This window comes from Mixophyes fleayi, chromosome 1 (genome assembly GCF_038048845.1).
Source record: "Mixophyes fleayi isolate aMixFle1 chromosome 1, aMixFle1.hap1, whole genome shotgun sequence".
NCBI classification, from domain to species: Eukaryota; Metazoa; Chordata; class Amphibia; order Anura; family Limnodynastidae; genus Mixophyes; species Mixophyes fleayi.
In genome coordinates, this window is record NC_134402.1 from 141963788 (window position 1) to 141986323 (window position 22536).

The following is a 22536-nucleotide window of genomic DNA, read 5'->3' on the forward strand; positions in this document are numbered from 1 at the left end:
TTTCCAATATTTTTTGAAATATATCTGTGCATTGCCTTCGACTGTAAAAGTTAGTCAGAGAGCAGTTGACTAGATCTTTCAATTTACCAAGTGTGGTTGATGCTAGAGGTTTCCAGTTCAACTCTATATTTTTCCTGTCAGTAAATAGAACAGAGTCCTACTTACCTCGCTGTACATTTTTACCGTTACAGAGTCTGTTCTCCTTGATCCAGCCTTAGGCCTCCTACCAACCATCCATCACCTATCACGTTGTTATGTGCGTATTGTCGCTAACCAATAACGATTGTCGAACCTCGACTTGTGTTTCCAAAGCACAAAGATTTATTCGCAATAAGTAGAATAATATGCTCAAGCGAAGTAATAGTAAATACAGCCGTTACTTATCGCAGGCGCTCTGGATCCAGTGCAGTCATTCAATCCTGAAGTATGGGGACAAGATGTCTGCACACTGGATCACAAGCTGCTGCTTATATACACAATCAAATACAGTAATACAATGAAGATGGTATAGCTTGCATCTATTGGTCCAGGTCTCAGGAATGTCCAAGGGGTTGTCAATCATTGGCTGGTTCATCCTAAGGAATCCAAAGGAGGGGGTCACCTCTCCAGGGGGTATGCTCGGCTCTTCCCGCCAAGATTCCTTAGTCTTAAGTAGTCCATAATTCCCTATCATTCATAACTTGCGTATGCACTCTGCGATTCCCTCGCAGAGTGAACCAAACAGTAGGATATGTAACGAGGTTCATTATACCACTCATGATGTGATTCCTTCAACCTGTTCCGTGTATTTCGCTAATATGCATGTAACTCTAATATAACATATAAATACTACTATATTTCGACATAACTGACTATGTGTTGCAACTACCATTAATGTGTACTATTTTATAAGTATGCGTGTTTGTGCGAATGTATGGTAAAAGACCAATTACTGTTGCTGCCACGTGTAGTGGATGCGTACGCCCTTTCACGCCGTAGCGTGCCCTGGTACGTCGATGCGTACCGTACGCATCTTTTCAGACAAAGACAACCAAGTTTGCTAGACTTTAATTGAAATGACTTTATCCGATAAGCTGACTTCGACAACGTCAGAGGGCTAACCTAAGGCCCATGACCTGCGAACCTTCAGCAAAAAATTCCATCCCGTCTTGTGGCGGTTCTTGGTGAGGACCAGAGGGTTCATTAGACTTCGCACCTTGGGCATTCCTGCCCTAACTCTGACTGAAATTCTCCGTCAACGTAACAAGAAGCTTCACTGAAATGAGGATGGTCAATGAAATAAGTGGAAAAAAAATCTACCTAGAGCTCACCAGCAGTATTAACTGTTTTTTTAAGAAATCACTAGAAATTTGGAAGTCTTTAATTAGTCTCTATTGATCAACGTTGGGAGTCCGGGATACTCCTATTCACCATCAGCCAATCACAAGGGCCATTGTGGGAAAGATGCTTCTGATTGGGTGATGGCAAAAAGGAGTCACAGGCCTTCCTGCTTTTGAAGAAAGAGAAGAATTTAATTTAAATTTAGACTACAACGGCTCAAGAAAGAAAATTTTATTGTAAATTTTATAAAGGGATGAAAGAGAATTTGTGGAGTCCTTAATGCAATTAAAGTTAATTCTTAAATCGTGTGTATGCTTACTTTTGTTTGCTATTTTAGCAAAATGAATGGGTGTGACGTCACGCCCAGCATTCAGTCAGTCTGGAGCAATGGAGCACAGAGGAGCAGAGAAGACCAAGAAAAAAGATAGAAGAAAAGGTAAGTGAAGAGAGGAAAACTTAGGGGTTAAAAAATGAGGGGGGGCACAGAGGGGTTAAAAAACGAATGGGGGGGCAGCAGGACACAGAGGGGTTAAAAAACGAGGGGGGCATGGCACAGAGGGGTTAAAAAATGAAAAACGGGAAAGGGGGGCAGCATGACACAAAGGGGTTACAAAACGGGGGGGAGCATGGCACAGGGGGTTTAAAAAACGGGGGGGGGATGGCACAGAGGGGTTGAAAAATGAGGGAGTGCATGGCATAGAGGGGTTAAAAAATGAGGGGGGGCATGGCACAGAGGGGTTAAAAAAATGAGGGCGGCAGCATGGCACAGAGGGGTTAAAAAACGGGGGGGCAGCATGACACAGTGGGGTTAAAAAATGGGTCAGCATGGCACAGTGGGGTTAAAAGATGGGGCAGCATGGCACAGTAGGGTTAAAAATGGGGGGGGGGGGGTGGCATGACAGTGGGGTTAAAAAACGGGGGCAGCATGGCACAGTGGGGTTAAAAAACGGGGGGCAGCATGGCACAGTGGGGTTATAAAGAGGTGGAGGCATGGCACCGTGGGATTGAAAAAGGGGGGGGAGCAGCATAGTATAGTGTGATGAAGGGGAGCCAGGTGAAGGGGGCAAAAGCAGCATGGAGGGCGCAGTGTGATCATAAGGCATGGCGATGATGAAGGGGCACATTATTGTAATATTGGAGCTGGAGGAAGGCCTGATTATTAATCGTGGGTGGTATTGATTTAATGCCAGGGTTGTTTGGAATTATCTAAATGTAGCCATTTTTTTCCAAATAGGGCCCCCAGCATTCCAGGATCCAGACAAGCCGCAACTAAAGAAACATGCAGCCACAGGTGGTGAAAGTGAGAACAGGTAGGAGAGAGCAGGACAGTATGTGAAATGTTGTGATTCTAGTAGGGACAATGGCAATTTGAGTGTTGTACCCAATGTAAGGTGCAGGCCAAGACTGAAATCTTTGTGTGCACACTGTATTCTTTCTATACTACACTGTGGTGCTAGATGTCCTGAAAGTCAGGAGTGCTTCGACATATGTGACGCTCCGGCGAATTGAAAGCCTAGTGATTTTGATGTGTTAGCTACGCGCCCAATGGCGCATTTGCAACGCCCCGCAATTTTTTTTAGCATACTCGACTATAAGGGGGGCCCCATGAATTTGTTGCACCGAGGTCCTGAATTCCTCTTGGCAGCCCTGTCTACATGTAATGAAAGATTTGGTGCCGATGGTGATTACACTAGCAGAGGACAGCAAACAGGAACTGGATTGCTGGACTGGACTGTAAACGGAATGCGGTAACCGGAATGGAACCGAAATGCTGGAAGTGGATCGCTGCAACCGGACAGGAACCGGAATACTGTAACCAGAATGCTGGAAAAGGATTGCTGCAACCGGGAATGGATGGAACCAGAGTGCTGGAATCGGACTGGAGCCAGAATGCAGACTGCAATGTCAGAGCTGGATTAATAGCCAGACTGCAAATTGCTGGAAACCAGGTTGGCGTCTGAAATACAACGTTGCACTGACAACAGTTAAGGGCTCTTGGTAGTCCTTTTATAGTTGTTGATTCCTGATTGGAGACTGCAGTCAGCTGGGCAGAAGCAGCACTCTGAGTTGCTGAGATGGATCAGGTGACTATATCTAAGATGGCAGCTTCCATGCACTGGTTTTGCAGAGAATCTGGAATGGAGTCTGTTATCACCTGATTGGCTGAGAGGAATCATGTGATGGAATTCAAGATGGCCGCTCATACTCTGATTCTAGAGGGATTTCTGGAGTGGAGGCATAGTGGACAGCATCTTACAAAGAGGTCTGAAACCAGCAGAGCCTGAGGACCGCAGGGACAACTTGGAAATGCAGCGAAGAGGTAAGTGACAGAACATGAGAGCCTGGTATGTGACATTTACTGGGGCCCATGGATGCCAAAGTTGTTAAATACCTGGCCCCCACAGTTCTGAGGTGTTCGGGAAGATCACCAGCACTTTTCAGTGCAGAACTGATAGCCTCCGAATAGCATCACCAGCTCTGCCCTTCCCAATCAGCCATGGACTGGTCTTCACTATGGGAGCATATAGTTTGAACCATATGTATATTGGTGGTTGATGATTGGGAGGGGCTAAATGTATGTTTATTTATTATTTTGAACAGCACTGTTCTGTACATTTTACCATTCACTTTAATACCTGTACATGCATAAAAAATATTTTTCATCACACCAGTTTTAAAGCAAGCTTGGGTGTCTGAAACCAAAGTAAATAATGCTGGTGTTTGTCACAACAATGTAATGTCTAATCCTGGGAGGTTTAAAAAACTGGTGATGTATATGTTAGTTTGCCTTTAATAAATTTGGTGACTAGCAGATCGACCTGAAAATCACTACAACATAGTGAGTGTTATTACTATTTGTGCAAATCACCTTTGGTAGATCCGCTCGAACCAAGCAATGCTAGGGCCCTTTTTCTGTAGCAACAATACATAATTTGTTGTAAATGTGTGATTTTAAACTCAGATGTAAAAATCTATGCCAATCTATAGCAAACATGAAGAACCCTATTATCTACAGATCAGTGAACCCAGATGAGTTGGGATTTATCACAGGGGACAAACACCTTATGATAACAAAATTATTTTAACATATAATATCATCCAATGTTATGAACTGCAAGTTGTTGGTCTTTCTTTCTCTGGATACAGGAACCTGTGGAGGGAGGGAGCAGAGCAGCGGTAGGCAACCTGATACACTTGAGGGGCTGTATGGTGCAGCCCTCTAACATTCAAAAGAGAAGCACATTACCATTAATATCATGGATAAGTTAAATAAATACATTAGAAGAGACTGTTACCAGTTATAACAAACAAATCTGACAATAATGCTGGGGGCTGTAGGTGAAGGCTCGGAGGGCAGACTATTGCCCATCACTGGAGTAGAGGGTGAATGTCATAGGCTTTCTGTCATGACAGCTGGTATAGCTGTGTCCTGCTCCTGCAGCTGAAATAGTGACAGTTCCACATGGCATAACAGTGTCTTCCACCCCCTTTATACTCTCTGCTTCTCCCTGAATCATTGGCTGACCACTGTCTCCAGCCAAAGGGACATGCATACACCACATCCGTGGCTTATGTTTAATTTATGGAAATGTGTGTTTGTTATATACTTAATGGGCAGAATCCACATGTGTGTAATATATGAACTTGCCTTAATGTGTGTAATATATTGTATGTACTGGGCAGAATCCAGGTGTTTGTGCAGTGTATGCAATAGTGCAAAATGTGTGTGTCTAATGTATGGTTCTCTATTTCCCTATCTGGGGGAAACTGCTACCATGGAGTAAAGAGCTAGAGGGCTTGCATGAGCTGGGCACTTAGGACTTAACCAATTCAAAACAGAAGCTCCTCCCTTCCGTATCCTCTCACCAACTGACCTCCAGTTTTAACTAAGTGCCCAAGAGTTAGGTGCTATGGCACTGGGCTGCTAAGGCAGCCACCTTAATTTTTACTTTGGTGGTTTCATTTTATTAGTTTATTCTTTAGGAGGAGAGGTTGTTTTTTTTTTTTTTACTGCAGCTTCAACTGAGAAGTGCAATATACGGGAAAGACATGGAGCTGCATCTGGCTTCACCTCTCTCCCGATCCCCATTCTGATATGGGAAAGTTCTGAAAGGGGATTCCTACTCACTGATTGTAAAGCAGTGAAGGGGGTCCCAATTTTTTAATAGAGCCCACTGACACTGTTTCCCAAATGGTGTCTGAGATACGGGGACGCTAGGTAATTTGAATACCCCTCTATTTATGGGCTACAGAGGGAAAAGTTGTAGCAGCTCCTCTGCTTGTTGTATAAATTAAACCGGGGGTGATTTGGGACAGATGGCCCTCATTTTTGAAAGGGCTGAGGTTGCTTGGGACAGGGCAGCGATGGACAGATAGCTCTCACTAGACTGGAGCTGATGGAGAAGCATACCTCTGCTGTTATTGCCTCCTCCTTGGTGGGCTTTACCTCACAAAGGCAGAGCCCGCCAGCCTCTCTCACGGATTCATCTCAACTAAGCTCCTCCCTGTGCATGGAAGCTTTATGGGCTAACTACCTGTCTTTTTCCCGTTTTTAAAATAAAAAAATAAAAATGTGTGTTGAACAACTGGATAGAGCTTGTCTTTTCAAACAACCCCCTAAGAAAAAAAAATAAAACAGATTGATGGCTTTTATTACACAATATAATAATTATGCAATGGAGATTAAACATATAACTAGTAATCCTGCATTGTTAGAATTAGATAATCTAATTGGTCCCTTTATTAATAAGGATAAAAATACGGTTATTAGGAAATCCAGAAGTTTGAAAGAAAGAATTGCACCTAGTTATTTTGGTTCTAAGATGGAGTCTAAAATTCCCTCTAAGCCATCATTAAGTAGATGACTGAATGTTAAAGGGAATGGTTTCTATCGATGTGGGAAAGGTAGATGTATTACCTGCCGATTTGCAGCTCACAAATGTACAGAATTTGCCTCCTTTGTTTCTGGGGAAACGTTTTTTATTGATAAAATTTTGGACTGTCAGTCTACTTTTGTGGTGTATCTAATTAATTGCCAATGTGGCATACAATATGTTGAGCGTACAATTAGATCCCATGGAGTGCGCTTTACAGAGCATTGGCGCAACATTCTTAAAATGCATAGTCTACCCCAACATATTAATTCATGTAAGGGAGGTACTTAGGCCTCCAAATTAGGGCAATAGAACAGATAGAACTTGGAGCCCTTTCTCCTTTTAAAATTAACCCTGAGAACTCCACAACTTAAAAGCTACTTGAAATGAACTTTTAATTTAAAAAAATCAAGTATTTGGATACTTATGTTTCAAAGAACCTAAAATCGATCTTGGGGGCATATTCAATTAGAATTAGCAGCCGGGATTATGTGCGGCCGCACGGGTCTCGGTACCGCAACATTGCGGCATTCTGTGCGCAGCCCTATCCGCGATACCTGTGCGGCCACACTTAATAACGGCTGCAAATTCTAATTGAATATGCCCCTTTGAGTCTAATCGTAACTCCTCTGATTAACCCCTTGGGGTAGATTCAATTCCATGCGTTGTTCTTTAGAACAACATGGCCCACGTACTATTACCATTACTACGGTAATAATTGTGCATTATTATTGTTACTACAGTAATTTCTCCGCTGATTTTGGTTGCAGCTAAAATTCCCATTGGAATTCCCGTAGTAATGGTAATAGTGCACGGGCCGCGTTGTTCTAAAGAACGCAGGGAATTGAATCTACCCCCCTTGAGTACAAAGAACGAGTAGAACTTGTTCTCCACATGACCCCCTAAATGCTAAGGATGAATCCCTCATCCTTTGCATTTAAGGAGTTAAGAAAACTTCCCACCGTGATCTGTGGGTTTTCAAATTATGCTGGAAGAAAGGAATCTTTCCTCCATTAGAATTGTGTGTGCATGTCCAGTCAGTTAATGTCTATGGGAAATGCCAGCGATACGGGGAACTCTTGTAGATACCTAGAACTTAGAAAGCTGGGGGTACCCTTGTTTGAAAGAGGGAAGTCCTCTTTTTCAAATGATAGCGTGATTTATCATTATAATAATTGTGATGAGACAAAAAGTTCTTAACTCAGGTTTGAGCAACACCTCAGCGACAAAGGGGTTAAGAGTGGAATAAACTGTTTATTTCATGGATTTGCCAAATTTCCTCAGCTAAAATTAATATTCTCCCAAGACTTTTATATTAATTCCAGGCAGTACCCATGAGCATCCCCTTTAGGACCTTTGTTGCCCTCCAACGATTGGTCTCATCATTTATCTGGTCTGTCAGACTGCATATTCTCCAATGTTCAGGAATCGCTGGTGGTTTGGGTGTCCCAATCTTGTGTATTCAGTGACATTCTCCTCCTTCGCCTTGATTCTGGATGGACATTGAATCTGTTTTTCCCTCACCATCTACATCAGCTATCATGTGGCTGCCATGTTCTCCCTGGCCCCCAGAAGCTCACTTTCATCCAGTAGTTTTTCCCATACCATATGGTTGCAATTTAACTGACTCTACCCTAGCTCCCTTTACCTTTCCTCATACCATTCAGGCACCCAGATTTTCCTCTTGGACTTTCCACAAATGCATTTCCTAGCTGTATAGAAAAAGATGAATTTAAAACTATATACTGCATAACATCAATAATCACTGAATTATATTTGGATAAGCAATTAGGACAAAAATATCACCCAAATTGTTATTGTTTATATGCACGAAAACAAATGATGACTAATATTGTCAAGTAATATCATCTTGACATTAAGGGGGGTATTCAATTGTCCGAGGGATCAAGCGCGGAAAAACTAATACGGTACGGTAATCTATCGCTGTATTCCAAATGTCATCGCGTGATGACGTCATCGCGCCCGACGTTCAATGAGAAGTGAGGAGGGAGGATGCTGGGTCCCCGGTGTCTCCAGATTGGTAAGTATTTATTTTTTTTCGCTACCTGGCCGCGGCACCCGTCACAGCGCCGCGGCACCCCTGGGAGCCGCGGCGCACAGTTCGGGAACCACTGTATTAGAGCATGCTATATAAACAAGTTTTGTTACAAAGCAGCATAAATTTGGGATATAACAAAGTATTTTTAAAATGTGTGAAATTAATTTCTGGATTTTAAGCCACACAGACTTAGCTCCTTAGGTCTAAAGCTGGGTACACACTACAGAAATTTCGACCAACTTTTTATGCAGAGCGATTTTACATGCGACCGAAGGTCCGATCGCTCGGTCCATGGACTGCATACACACTAGCCTTGTTTAGGACGATAAAGGGAAGAGCGCACGTCCCTTTAGTGACTTTTTACAGCCATGTTGTCCTGAACATTTATTTTATTTCGTACACACTGCAGCGACATTTGCGGGAAACGAGATTGGAACGAAAATATTAAAAGGTACGACCAACCAAATGAGGCAACAATCGTCCATTTGGGCAGACTTTCGACCATCGTGTCACTACACACACTGACCCGACTTTTGAACGAGCGGTCGTATGTCGGCTGATTCAGCCGATTATTGGACGAAACCCGTGTAGTGTGTACCCAGCTTTAATAGGTGTGATGTACAATGTTAACGGTGGTCTTCATCAACATCACGTTGTAAATACCTTTTGATGTCTCAGTGAAAACTTCAGATCATTATTTGAAAGGTAAAAACCAAATAGGTCCCAAAGAAAGCAAGTACTATTAAGGTCCACAAAAACAAGCCCATAAATAAATGTGTAGACAAATGTAAAAGAATGAGCTTACAGGAGGAACTATTAGGAAAGTTGAATGAAAACTACTTCTGAGGTCATAATTTGGGGAAAAAACAAATGTATTATTTATATAATGATAATCATATGTGTGCTGAAGAAATAATATGTGGTCATTCACCTCAGTGCTGGCCTTTTAGCTCGAGTGTCATTAAAATATTATAGCACTATGGTCTTACAATCAACTGTCCACAATAATTATTTATATTAATATAAGTGAACTGATTATGGCACGTCACTGGCTCCTAGAGGCCCGTGTGTAAGCAGGATGCTTGTACAGGTGATAACTTCTCTGTACTTCCGCCACTTCGGAACAAGGCGCCATCAACGCATTAACCGTTGTAAGCAGAATAACGTCACAATCCCAGACCACGCCCATTACGAGCACGCGCATAGCAACAAACCCCGCGCGCTTCTGGACGTTTCTGTCTCTCCGCGCTCTTTCGATTGCACCTGACATAACGAGCGCGGTCCTGCCTTCTATAATGCACGTGCCAGCAAGCGCGCCTCCCGCTCTCTAGTACGCGCGGGGAAAAAAACACGCCCACCCATAAGAAACCCACGGGAGGCGATATCGTGTAAGAGTCTTCACAAATACACAAAACCCGCATTCAATTTCTCATTGGCGTTCCCTATATTGTCCTAACCGTATATAAATATAATAATCCCAGCCCGCCCTTCACGCGCCACGTCATTGAGCAGGTGACGCACTGCCGCACCTCGTTGCATAACACCGGTCTCCGCCATTAGAGTAGGGGGGGTGAGGATCCGCCGCTTCCGCTCGCGAACCAACTCAGTGACATCACTCTTCACACATCGCCATGTTTTGTTCTTCCACTGCATAGTGATAGCTGTCAACCCAAAAAAGCCTCGGACACCAGCACGCCCCCCTCTGTCCACGCCCACAAGCTGGCACCGTCCGGCGATGCAGCCCACGTGACGACAAGTGGGCGTGGCTTACGTGAAAAGGAAGAGGGCGCGCTACATTCTCACAGCCGCAGCTCAGCTTGTGACGTAGAATAGTGCGTGACGGGACCAACCCGAGTGTGGTCGCGAGGAACTGAAGACAGAACTAGATAACGGGGGGGAGGGGCGAGAAGAAGGAATCACCCGGCGGGCCACTAAGTTGTTGTTTGTCAGACACTCGCCTTCAGTCACCTCCTGCGACGTGTGTGGGCGGCTCCGGGTTGTAGCGTGTCCCGGATATTGTACAGGGGGGCCCCCACCACCTCCTCTCTCTCCGCCTCTTCCTCGGCTCTCCACCCCGCCCAGCTCACCCGAACACCCACCCGGCACCGGCAGCAGCGAGAACATAATGGCGCTGAAGCGGATCCACAAGGTGAGTGACGCCCGAGTATGTGGCTGTGTGTGTGTGTATACATATGTATGAATCCTAAAGCGCAGATTCCGGGCCTTCTGCTGATACCCGCCCTGCGCAGCACCAGACACCCCCCGGGTCATCCACATTTGTGCTCGGTCACTGGATGGCTACATATGTTCGATGTTTTATGTCACCAACCTGCCTGCTATGCGGGTAGATGTTGCTGGCATTACGTACTGTATCTATGTATTATCCTGTGTCGTCCTCCCATCCCCCATGTCACATCTGTCCGACTCTCGCACGCACCTCTGGCAGCTTCTGTGTATATGACTAGAAGTCTGCCCCTGTGTGTGGGTGAGGTATCATAGCCGGGACGTAGTGCCCTAATACTGCCTACAGCCGCGTACTTGTACAGCGCTGGCTGCTCCCTCCCATGGCTGATCCCGCAGTATAAGATGGCGGCGCTGCCTCTGTGTTGTTGCCGCACACAACACGATGTGGAAGACGAGCACTATCACAGTCTGCTTCCGCCTGTACCCGGCTGAGGCCGCTTTTCTTCATCTCGTTGCAGTGATGTGAGCTGTCACTGTCTGCGCCGGCACTGGGTGATACTAACACGTCTGACCTGTGTGGTCGGCCGATAGTGCCCGCTGACTCCATAAGATGAATATTTACATGTGTGACTGACAAAATCGACAGACTTCAGGGCATACGGGCTATTAAGGGATTGTTTTATTGCTCCCAGATCCTTTGTGCCCTTATCTTGTGGTGGTGTAGCCCGATGACATGTCAGCTCTCTTGATAAGACACGGGCCGTGTCCTCCTACTTCTCGTGAAGTACCTGAGATTATTCTCGAACATGTGTCCATCTTTATAAAACTGTTTAATGGAACTTCTCACTGGGTAGTTTATACCTTGTAACAAGCTACAGATTAGTTTATTTAGTACCATATCCAGTAAGATCTCTTGCTTTCCTGTTCAATGCTACTTGACAATCAACCAAATACAGTGCTATCTCCCTTAACCACCAGGTGTGTGTGTATATGTGTGTGTGTGTGTGTGTATATATATATATATATATATATATATATATATATATATATATATATATATATATATATATATATAAAATTAATTTTTGCACACAAATGTGTTGTGATTTATTTATTTTTTTCTGTTGTGTCTCCTTCCAATTTTAGTTTTGCGTAAATTATTTACACCTAAATACATTGACTCCATTATACTGCAACATCTTTGGCACACCACCCTTGATATGTCAAGTGTGGTCCCTCTTTTAAGAGGAAGTTGATGTGAGTGAGTTCTCTGTACAGTGCTGCAAAACTAGCAGTGCTATATAAATGATGGTGATGAAGCATTCTATTCCCAAGTACTCATTCTTGGGTTCATCACTTAGTTTCTTACACCTAATTCCTTACTTTGTAATTTCTCTATTTGCACACTTTTTCTCCTGCTTGTCATAGTGGTGGGCTTCTGTCTGACTCCTTCACACTTTCAGTTTAGCACATGCTCATTATTGAAGTTTCCCTGTTCCTTAATGGCAAAGTTTATACAGCTTAATTTTCCAATGTTAACTTGTTTAACAATACACCTATCACAACAGCTGAGTACAGCCCATTTTATCATGGTTGCTGACAATAATTGACTTAGTTTCCACATAGTCTGGGAGGAATGTTATCATCAGCATGAAAAAGTCTACACGGAGTCTCCAGTCTTTCTTTAGGCTTATGAGCATGCTGGCGTTCAGTTTGTTTTAGGCACATGTTAAAATGCAAGTAAACTACATTGCATTTGTGTTCTTTAAACGTGTGACAAAATGAGAATTTCTTGCGTTCAAGCCAAAAACACATGTAAACGCTCCTTATTTTTAAAAAAACAAAACTTGGTGACCCTGTTGTCATTGTATTTTGCACTACCATTGAGATGTTGAAATGCTTCACATGGACTGAAATTTAACTACAGTTAAAGGCGTGTAAATATGTACATGCTCATTTGGTACACTGTATTTTCACATATTTTTTTAAATTTTCTTGATTTAGAAACTTAAAAAACCCTTTTCAAATACAGTATTTTATACCACTATGTAGCCTTAGGCTTTGATTGCTGTGTTCAATATTTTATGCTCTTTATCTGAAAGGGGGGGGGGGTGTATCCCTTTTTTTTTAATTTTGTATTTTTGTTTAAATCTAATGGAATCCACAAACATGCCTCCTAGTTTTATCACCTTATTTCAACCACCACTTAGGAGAGGTTGTTTATTTTTTTTTACATGGGAAATTCAGTTTAAAAACGAGCAAGTTCCCAATTGCAAATAAGATGCTAAACTTTTGTCCTGTTTTCTTTCAGATGGCAGGAATTTTGTTCATGTTTTAAATACTAAGTTCTCTACATTTGAGTTGACCTACGTGTTGCGGAAAAATGGCATACTTCACCAGTTATATCCCTCTATGGTCTACCTACTATGCTGTTTGTTGTATTTTATCCGTTGTAATGTTTTTCTCTAGCATTCCTTAAAACTGCTTCTTGAGCTATGAACTCTTTTGATTTCACATTACATCCTGTTTTTTAATCTCTTCTATAAGGTTTATATTTGAGCAATTCTTGTGTAACATAGCATACAGCTGACCTAAGTTTCTCCAACTTTTTGTTAATGGAATCCTGTTGTACACTGGTGTATGAATTCAAATAACTGGTGTATGAGCAGCTTTTCCTTTGATTTTTAGGGATTTGAAATGCCTTAATGTCCCATTGTACGTCCCAGTAATATTGAAAATCACCCCCTTGTTACAGGTAACGCTAATAGAAAGGGTCTTTGTATTTGAAGAACTTGTATGATTGTTAAAGATCTATTCAGTTTTTATTTTTTGCCCCTGCTTTATAAGTTGTCATTAAAATCTGGGAACCAACAGCTCCATCTAGACTTTATTCTAAAATCTTTAGGCTGTTGCAGGAGTCTAAGAGAATCCTTCCTTACTAGTAAGTCTGTCTCCCAAACTGGAAGGGTCTAACTTTTGGGACCTTGCGATTACACTAATGGACGGGGTTTAGGATTAAAAACGTATACCATGTTATACCTTATACTATATGTTTTAGTACTGGATTTGTCATTGGATTGCAGAACTGGAATGCTGAATGCCTCTGAAGTCACCAGCTTGAATAAATGTTGCTGGCATTGGTGCAGTGTTCTTCCCCAGAATTTTTTTTCATCTGGTTGGCATTGGGAAGTAACCGGGTGATGGCAATTGTGATTCTTTGCAATAATATTGAAAAATGTTGAATGTTATTGCCCACACCTGCTAGAACTGGTCAGACTCATCAGTGGTATAACACACCTCTTGCTGTAGTTGTCAGATAGTGCCTGTTAAAGCAGGAGAAACAATGGTTTATTATATTATAACGGGACTCTGTTGGGAACCAAGAGCTGGGTGGTAAGTAAAAACAGCCGGATGGAGCACCCAGCAAATAGGTGCTGGGGAGAACTCTGCAACATTCACTGTATATGGTTATATTTTTATTTACTCCGTTTTTGTCCCATGTAAGGGCTTGGCCAGTGGTTTACCCTTTGATGTGTTTACACAATTACTCATTGAGAAGCATTTTTCATTACTCAAGCAAATTACATACTCCTAAAAGTTTGTTCAAATAGACCTATAATCTTATCGATTAAAACTGACAACTGCACTTTTAGCAAGTGATGGAGCTTCCATTTGGTAGAAGACTGGAATAAATATATGGTGGGGATCCTTTTCCATTATTGTTACCTTGGGTTTGGTGACACCCTAAATATTTAATCTTGCAAAAATGTAATCTGCTGGATTTCCTCTATATCGTTGTGTACTTTTATGCAAGGTTTAAAACCATTAGAGTACAAAGTCGGAGGTTTACATTTTAGTTCTATTTTCATACTCAAACTGTACCCATGTGGGCTGGCAGCACAGTTAATCTGTGTGCACAAAACTAAGGCACTAGTAAGTTATGTTAGAGCTGTTTCTGGAAGGGGACTGTGGTTAGGGAAATATGCTGATGCCTTCTAGATAACTTTGGCATAACTTATTCTGTGTGACATTAACACATTTTTGCAAGGTACCTGAAATAGTTTCACACAAAATTAGTGGCTTTATCAAGCTGAGGAGATACCAGGGAATGAGAGAATTCACTTATTTTTTGTGTTAACTTTTTACCTGAGTTTTTACAGCAAGGGACGGTGTTCTGAATCTTGCGAGTGCTATGATCAAATGATTGGGAGGACAGGAACTGAGTTTGTTTGTCTACTCTCTGGACCCTTGTACTATCACTGTTAATAGCGGCATGCCATCTTTATGTATGAATGTAGTGGGCTGTCTGGTACTGGATAATTTATACTAACGTGGTGCTACAGTTAAATGCAGGAATTCCTCTATTGTTAACCATGTAATACTGTAATTGTAGAGTTTCACATTAGTTTTCCGTCCCCCTTCCCCCTCTTGCCAGCACAGGTAGTGAACAAAAATGTAGTGTTTCAACGAAAAGTAAGTTATTTGGATGTTAGGATACCTTTTTGTGACTGCTATGACATCTAGTCTACCAATGTTTTGAATTGTGCAGGAGGATGGCCGCATCTTTCACACACAACCTCAGCTGACTCCTTTTTTTTTTTTTTTTGGGGTGGAAAAGATGCAGTCTTGGTTGTCTGCTACAGAATATCCCATAAATTCTCTATTGGGTCCAAGTCTAGTGGATGATGTCATGGCCCCTTTAGTTTGATGCTACATATTTCATTGCGCAACCACACACGATCTATGAATGTTGTCCTGATGGACACCCCTCCCATCAGGAAAATGATGCTGCAGCCTGGGGTGACAAGTATGACGCAATTCCTTAAAGTAGTGATTAACATTGGCCTTTCAAAAGGATAACTGCAACCATAATGTGGAACCACCACAATCCTCCTGTTTAAATTGAGCGCTCAAAGCAGCAGAGTTATTTAGGTGGACTCTACATGTCCCTTTGAACGTGATGAGGGATACTTCATCTGACCACACCTCCTTCCTCTGCTGCTTGGTAGTCCATTCCATTTCCTGTGCGTTTTCACCACTGAATTCACAAATGTTAGTTGGCAGGTTGGATAAATGATTTATTCAATGCAACATCGCTGTATCCTGCTCAGAGGTGTTCTTGTCAGACCTTTTCTTATGAAGCTGGCAACCACGGCCTAAATTGTACAGTCAGTTCTGCAGTTACTTGGCTGATTTTGCCTTGCAGTTTCAATGTTCAGATATTCTGTCTACTGTTGTTCTTCAATGGTTTTTACTCTGCTTTCTGTGCAGTCATACCCTCTAGACATCGTTGCATATGAAAAGGTGGATGTTCGTTTGGTAAGTGAAGGCAGTCTACCCCCCCCCCCCCCCCCCCCCGCCACGTGCACCAAGAATCACCCCCCCTCTCAAAGACTATTATCGGCAGACAAGCAATCTAGTCTTTTTTGCATGACATTGACAATGTCTGGTTGGAATGTAATTTGATAACTAAGCAAACAAACGGTTTCATTTAACTAGGTGTCTTCCCCACTCCCTCACCCCTCCAAAACCCATAGATCCAATAACGCATGGGCTACTATTTGATACACGTTTCATAGTTTGTTATAGTCTATCCTACTCCCTATGGTTGACACACCAAGGACCAATATGTTGGTGCTGATTGTTACTGCAATAGCTGGCCATGGCCTTGAAAGTCTAGGAATAGAATGGTACAAAACCCAGGCTTTTGTTAACAGTCGAGGCCCATCTTTATATAAGCCCGAAAGGTGGCAGTCACAAACATTTTTTTTTTCCAAAAGATAAAGGCATAAATGGGTTGATTTACAATGAATCACATCTGCAGTACAATTTATGGTACTGTGGTTAATTTTGACTCCATGCCTCGCACTACTTTTTGTTTGTAGAACACATCTTCACATTTAATATCTTTATTTGGGTCATCTGACTACCAGAAGGGGCTTAACTCTATTGATTTTCAACAGTTTTCCACCTTTCTTCAACCCCCCCCCCCCCAAACTCTATATACCTTTTTTTTTTTTCACTAAACCCTAGCAACTACCCTTGATCAAGTGGCTCCAGCGACTCTTCATGTGTTGCGCAGACTTCACGTTCAAACAGTGCCATACTAAAGTAATACAATCTACAAAAACTCTCACAAAGCAGAAGTCACTGGTATAAATCTTGTACCACTAATCTAATAATTTCATCACATATATTGTAATTTAACATTCCTATCAATGATCTGGACACTGCAAAACATACTTCCAATCTCTCATTTATGCTCAGGTGTCTAACCCCAAACGCCTCAACACATTTAAATCTCTTCTAAACCCTTCCATCCCAAACCCTCTACCATCAGTGCCCAGCATCTTCCTATATTTAAAGGGCACAATTGATAAGATCTGACTTGAAATGTTATCCTCTCCCTCAACAAGCAATCGGCTTAATTCCTTTGTAGCACTCTCTGACACACTCCATTTGATCCCACAAATGAGAAGAGTAGAAACTTCCTCTTCATCTTCCTCCTGTCGAATTGATCCCATTCCCTCAGATTGGTAGATCCCTGTCTCCTGTGCTCATTTCACCTCTAACGAAAATCTGTGTACCTTTCTACTGGTATCTTTCTATCACTATTCAAGCATGCAGTGATTATTCTTATTCTGAAAAAAAATTCTGACAAACTCTAAAATTACCGTCCCAGCTCCCATACCCCTCCAAGCTTCTTAAACTCGCCACACACACTTTCCTACAACAAACAACCTTCTGGATTCTCTTCAGTCAGGCTGTCGTTCTCAACAGTCTGTGCCGACCAAGGTTGCCAATGACTTGATCACCGCAAAAACTGAAGGCCTTTACTCGCTTCTAATTCTACTGGATCTCTCTGTATGAGGGATTGTAGCGTTTGCTGCATTTGACGCTGTTGACCACTCTCCTAGGTCTTGAAGGCACTCTCCTATCCTGGTTCTCGCCCTACCTATGTAATCGTTCTTTCAGTGTTCATTTCTCTGGATTCACCTCTGCTTCGCTTCCTTTATCAGTTGGAGTACCACAAGGCTTAGTCCTAGGTCCTCTGCTATTCTCTATCTACACCACTTCTTTTGGAAAACTAATAGGCTCCTTTTGGATTTTAGTATCATCTTTATGCAGATGATACACAAATTTATTTATGCTCTCATGATCTCTCACCGTCTGTCTTACATTACTGACTGTCTTTCTGCCATTTCATCTTCAGTGTCCTCCTTGGCACCTATTTCCCGGGTGCTCCACCCAGCTGTTTTTACTTGCCACCCGGCTCTTGGAGTCCAACAGATTTCTATTATAATAGAATAAATCATTGATTCCCCTATTATAACAGGCACTATGGGAGCACTACAGCCATCAGTGTGTGTTCGACAAGTCCTGGCAGACGTGGACAGTAACCTCCAACATTTTTCAGTATTATTGCAAAGTATTACACTGCCCTCACCTGGCTGCTTCTTACCCCTTCCCAGCTGGCAAAATTTTCTGGGGAGAATACTGATTTTGGATGTCCTACTCCTCAACACCCAAACCCCCCCACCCCCAAAGCTCGCTGCCTAGGTATAATCCTTGACTCACAACTATCCTTTGTTCTCCACATTGACTCTATCTAAATCATGTTACATTTATTGAAAAAAACATTTCCGGAATACACACCACTCATACAAGACACTGGAAAATCTTTAATTCATGCACTCATCTTCCGCATTGACTATTGCAATTCCCTCCTTACTGGTCTTCCTGAATCGGAGACTTACCCCTCTGATCTATTTTGCATGCAGCAGCTATATTTTTTTTTTTTTTCCTACATCCTCTGGGAAGCACTGCTACCATGGAGTTGCATGAGGGTGCATGTAGTTGGCACCTAGTTAAGAGCTAAGTTTGCTGACTCCTCCACTCTGCAACCCCACAAACCTCTGTTTTGTTTAAGTGTTACTGACAGTCAGATAGCTTAGGAGTGGATTAGTTATATTTTACACTGGTTCAATTCATTTTTAAATGGGTGTTTTTTATTTTTTAAACAAAAATGAAACTAAGAAAGATAGAAAAGAATCCGCCTGCAGGCAGTGACAGCCACTATCGCTATTTTCCTGACTGGTCCGTCGCTGCCTCTGGCATAAAGCGCGGGGACTTAGTCTGAGAAACAGCCATTTTCAGGGAAATACCAAGCCTCCCGTGGAGGGGTGGCTTGGATTTCATCTGGCCACAATCAGAGCACAGATTCAAAGGCTGCAATGCAAAAGAAACAGGAGAGCTATAATAAGCAAAAGTGAGTGAGTAAAAATAAGCCTCAAGTGAGAATTGAGAATTCAGCTAAAGTTTACCTCAGACGGACTCCTGGCTGGCATAATGGAGAATTCATCTGCTGCTGGCTTCCTTTTTTTTTTTTGTTTTTTTTTTTTATATATAGGGTTATAACTAGACTATCTGCACTTGGGTCAATTTTCCAATATCTTCCACTCTTACATTCTTATTACCACTGATATTTATATTACTGTTTTGAGGCTATTGGCCAGAGTGAGAACTAGTAATTATTTCACAGTTTTTCTCTGTGAAAGTTGCCTAACCTGTATCTTTTTCTTTTTTTTTTTTTTATAAATATGTCTGATAAGAACAAGAACCCTTGTGCAGAACCTGTTCAAAATGATCTGCCAAGTTACCTGTGGGGCAAAAAGACCAGAGGGCTGTTTGTACAGCGTGAAGCTGTCCTCAGCAACTAAGTACCCCTCTGGGGATTAACTAGTTAGGTTCCTTGTAATAAAGAGTGTGTATATATTTTATGGCTCTGAAGTGAATAGACAGTATTGAGTGTTAAGTTAAATTATTATGAGACATTCAGTTATTATATAGAGATTTCCGTACTGTTTTGAGGCAATAGCCAGAAAAGTGAATATACTATCTATTATCTCTGTGGTGTGATTGTTTATGGCTTGTCTGTTTCTTTTTAAATAATGACAGTTTTTACTTGACATACAAGTACTATTACACACATACAGTAGTTAAAAACTGAGGAGCATGTCATTTTCATATAGGATTGCTCCCCCTTCACAATTTGGTATGTTTCTTGGAGCCAATTTACGGAACTGGACAGTAGAAGGTTGACGAAACTCCTGAGCAGTTTTACCTCGCATATACTGCTACTGATCAGCAATATACTGTGTTTGACTGACAGGATGCTTTCTATCTGAGGGTACCATGCACTAGACATGGTTCTGGAGGGATGAGTAACTTGCATTAGTTTTGCCTTGCATATCTGTAGAATATTTACGTACTAATTCCCTCACATAGTTACCAAATTATTGTTGAAACTTCTATTTTGAGGATCATTCTATTATGTATAACAAGATTGTGTTGGAGTACAAATCTGGGTTTATCCCTGTAGGTAGGAGATATGCCTGTGTATTTATATAAACACATAATGCTATGTATACACACTTAACTGGAACTTTTGCTCTGTTTGGTCCGGAACTGGACTGTATGATTAGCCAAGCAACTGGAGGTAAATGTCGTTTCCTGCCGGTGAATGTCTCTAAATCATGAACTCTGTTTTTTGGCTCTTCTTGGAAATCCTTTTGTGGGAGCACAGGCTATGATGTTCAGCCAACCAATAGAAGTAGACCCCTTGCAACATGAGGACAGTTGCAAACTGGTAAAGGTGCTTGCTCCAAAACCCTGCGGGGGTAGGGAGTTGCCTACAATTCATATATCAGTGGGCGACATCCACCTGAGATTGAATCTTGGCGATCATGTGCAGATTCTCAAACGCCAGGGGGTTTGTTCAAACCTGTTCTTGGTGCCAAAACGGAACGGTTTGTTTAGCCCCTTGATGTTTAGAATTGACTGAAACAAACGTCTACGTGTAGACAAGTTTTGGATGGGATCAGTCCGCTCGGTTGTCAAAGGATTGGAACGCTAGGAGTTTCTGGCATCTATAGATATTCAGGACTCCTATTTGTAGGTTCCTGTTTGGGAGGGTCATCAATCCTTCCTTCGTTTACAGTAGGAAGCTCCCATTATCCACTCACGGTGCTCATCTTTGGCCTTTCCACAGCCCAGAGAGTCTTCACAAAGATTATGGTAGTAATGGCAGCACATTTATGTGCACTGTGAGTAAACAGTATTCTGTATTTGTACTGTATACTCTTCAAAGCCTCATCGGGTCTGACAGGATGGACAGTCTATGCCACCCTGTCTGTTGTTGCTGGGTATCGGCTGGGCTTACTTTGCCACCATTCCCTTTCAGTATCCCAAATGCATCCTCTAACCGCAGTAGGAGTTTACAAATGCTGCCACCACTGGACTCCTTACCGGCATCCAGTATCTGGTTTCTTCTGGGTAACTGACGCTGCTAGTGTACCTGGGCTGGTACCCCTGACCTCTTCCTAGGGATCAGGGTTGCTGTAGATGGATCCCCCCTGGCCTGTTACACTGGCCAGAGCTGCTGGGTAGCGGGCAAAGCAGTGGAACCGGAAAGCTGGGTTCAAATCTCAGAACAGCTGGAAACTGATTAGAGTTGGGTCTAATCTGTAGGTCACAGGGATAGACGTTTCCAAGCAGGTCTTTGAAGCAAGTGATGTTTATTTGCTCACCCTGGTTGAAGGTACCAGTGAGCAGGTCAATGAAAAACACTGCTTTTTTTTTTTTTTTATAGTTTTTGCACACCGCCTCACAGGGTAAGCCAGTCCCCTGAGGCCTGAGCTATTTTTAGAATTGGGATGCAATTTGTTTACCCAAGCATGAATTTACATGCAATGCAAAGCTAACAATATTTACACTTCTATGTGATTCTAAAACTTGCTGTGATTTCCTGCATCTTGTTAGATTGAGAAAATCTAGCAGCAAGTCTAAATAAACCTTCCTGTGCCTTCAGGTTCTGGAACCTCGCACATCAAAAGGTCTAATATGAGATTAACATGGGTCCTTTCTTCAGACAGTTGCAGAATACACATTTCCAAAGGAAAGTTACAAAACCCGAAGCAAGTCAGTTACTCACACCAAAATACACAAGACTCCCTCAACAAAGGCTTATTGCATCAGGTATATACCTCAGAAACAACGCATTTCCTATAGCAAAGTTAAGAAAATTAAAAAAAAATATATCTTTTCTACTTAACCATCAGTTAAAATCACAAATTGCTGCTGAAGTCCATAACTTTTACTTTACAAATGCCGACCAGTCAATCTCTCCTATACTTCTGGGATGTCCATAAAGCCGTGATTCATGGTAGTCTAATAAGAGTAGCCTCCTACGCAAAAATGAGGACAACTTTTTTCGAGGCCTCAGAGCGGGTTGCCAAATTAGATTCTATCCACAGGTCAACCAGACTACTATAATAAATTAGTAGCAGCTAGAGGTGAACTTAATCTTTTTACTTTTTATCAAAACTGAAAAAGCACTGAACCAGATCTTTTATGAAAATGATAAGGCGGAAAGGTTGCTGTCGTCCAGACTGAGGGCCAAAATGTCTTGTAGCAATGTAACTCAGAATAAATAATACTCAAGATCCTGACAAAACTACTGAGGAGTTCCAGAAATTCTATAGAAAACTTTACAACACTTCACTGAAGGAAATCTCTCCTCCGGTGTCTGTGGAATCTATTCAAGATTTCCTGTCCCAATGCCATATGCCTAGACTTTTACCTAGTGCACTTGAGGTGCTGGGTGCAGGCTTCACCCCACAAGAAATTTCCAATGTTAAAAAGACAAAATCTAAAACTAAAGTCCTTGTCCTGGATGGCTTTACTGCCATGTATTATAAAACATTTAATGCCTTTCTTTCGCCTTCTCGCCAGTATGTTCAATAATGTATTAAATGGTGGGTCCTTCTCCAAAGAAGCTCTTGAAGCCAAAATTATCGTCATCCCTAAGGAGGGCAAGGACCTTGCGCCAATTACAGACCTAAATTGCTCTTAAACACAGACTTTAAAATATATGCGAAAGCTCCGCAGCGTATTAATATGCAGTGTTGCCTCAGTTGATCCATAAAGACCAAGTAGATTCCATACCGGGCAGACAAGCAAGCAAGCAATAATACTAGACATACCATCTATCTTATACGCTGCTTTAGCACCTCCAAATCCCCGGCCATTGTGCTCTTT

The 22536-nt window shown here is 42.2% G+C and overlaps 1 protein-coding gene and 1 long non-coding RNA gene across 4 annotated transcripts in view; one reads left to right on the forward strand and one right to left on the reverse strand.

The window, feature by feature from the left end:
- Window positions 1-7428: 7428 nt before the first annotated feature.
- On the reverse strand, window positions 7429-9893 carry LOC142143266 (uncharacterized). Of its 3 annotated transcripts, none has more exons than XR_012689497.1 (2): window positions 9185-9893; window positions 7429-7906 (listed from the first exon to the last, which is right to left on the reverse strand). It is a non-coding gene; the product is annotated as an uncharacterized LOC142143266 (long non-coding RNA). The 3 variants fall into 3 exon arrangements; XR_012689495.1 differs by having other exon boundaries at window positions 9783-9872; XR_012689496.1 differs by having other exon boundaries at window positions 8917-9826.
- A 395-nt stretch (window positions 9894-10288) lies between these two features.
- The window catches only part of UBE2D3 (ubiquitin conjugating enzyme E2 D3), a 28706-nt gene continuing 16458 nt past the window's right edge, over window positions 10289-22536 (forward strand). The window contains exon 1 of the mRNA XM_075200972.1: window positions 10289-10402. Within this exon, the coding sequence (XP_075057073.1) occupies window positions 10379-10402 (24 nt within the window). The 5' untranslated portion in view covers window positions 10289-10378. The remainder of the gene's footprint in view (window positions 10403-22536) is intronic.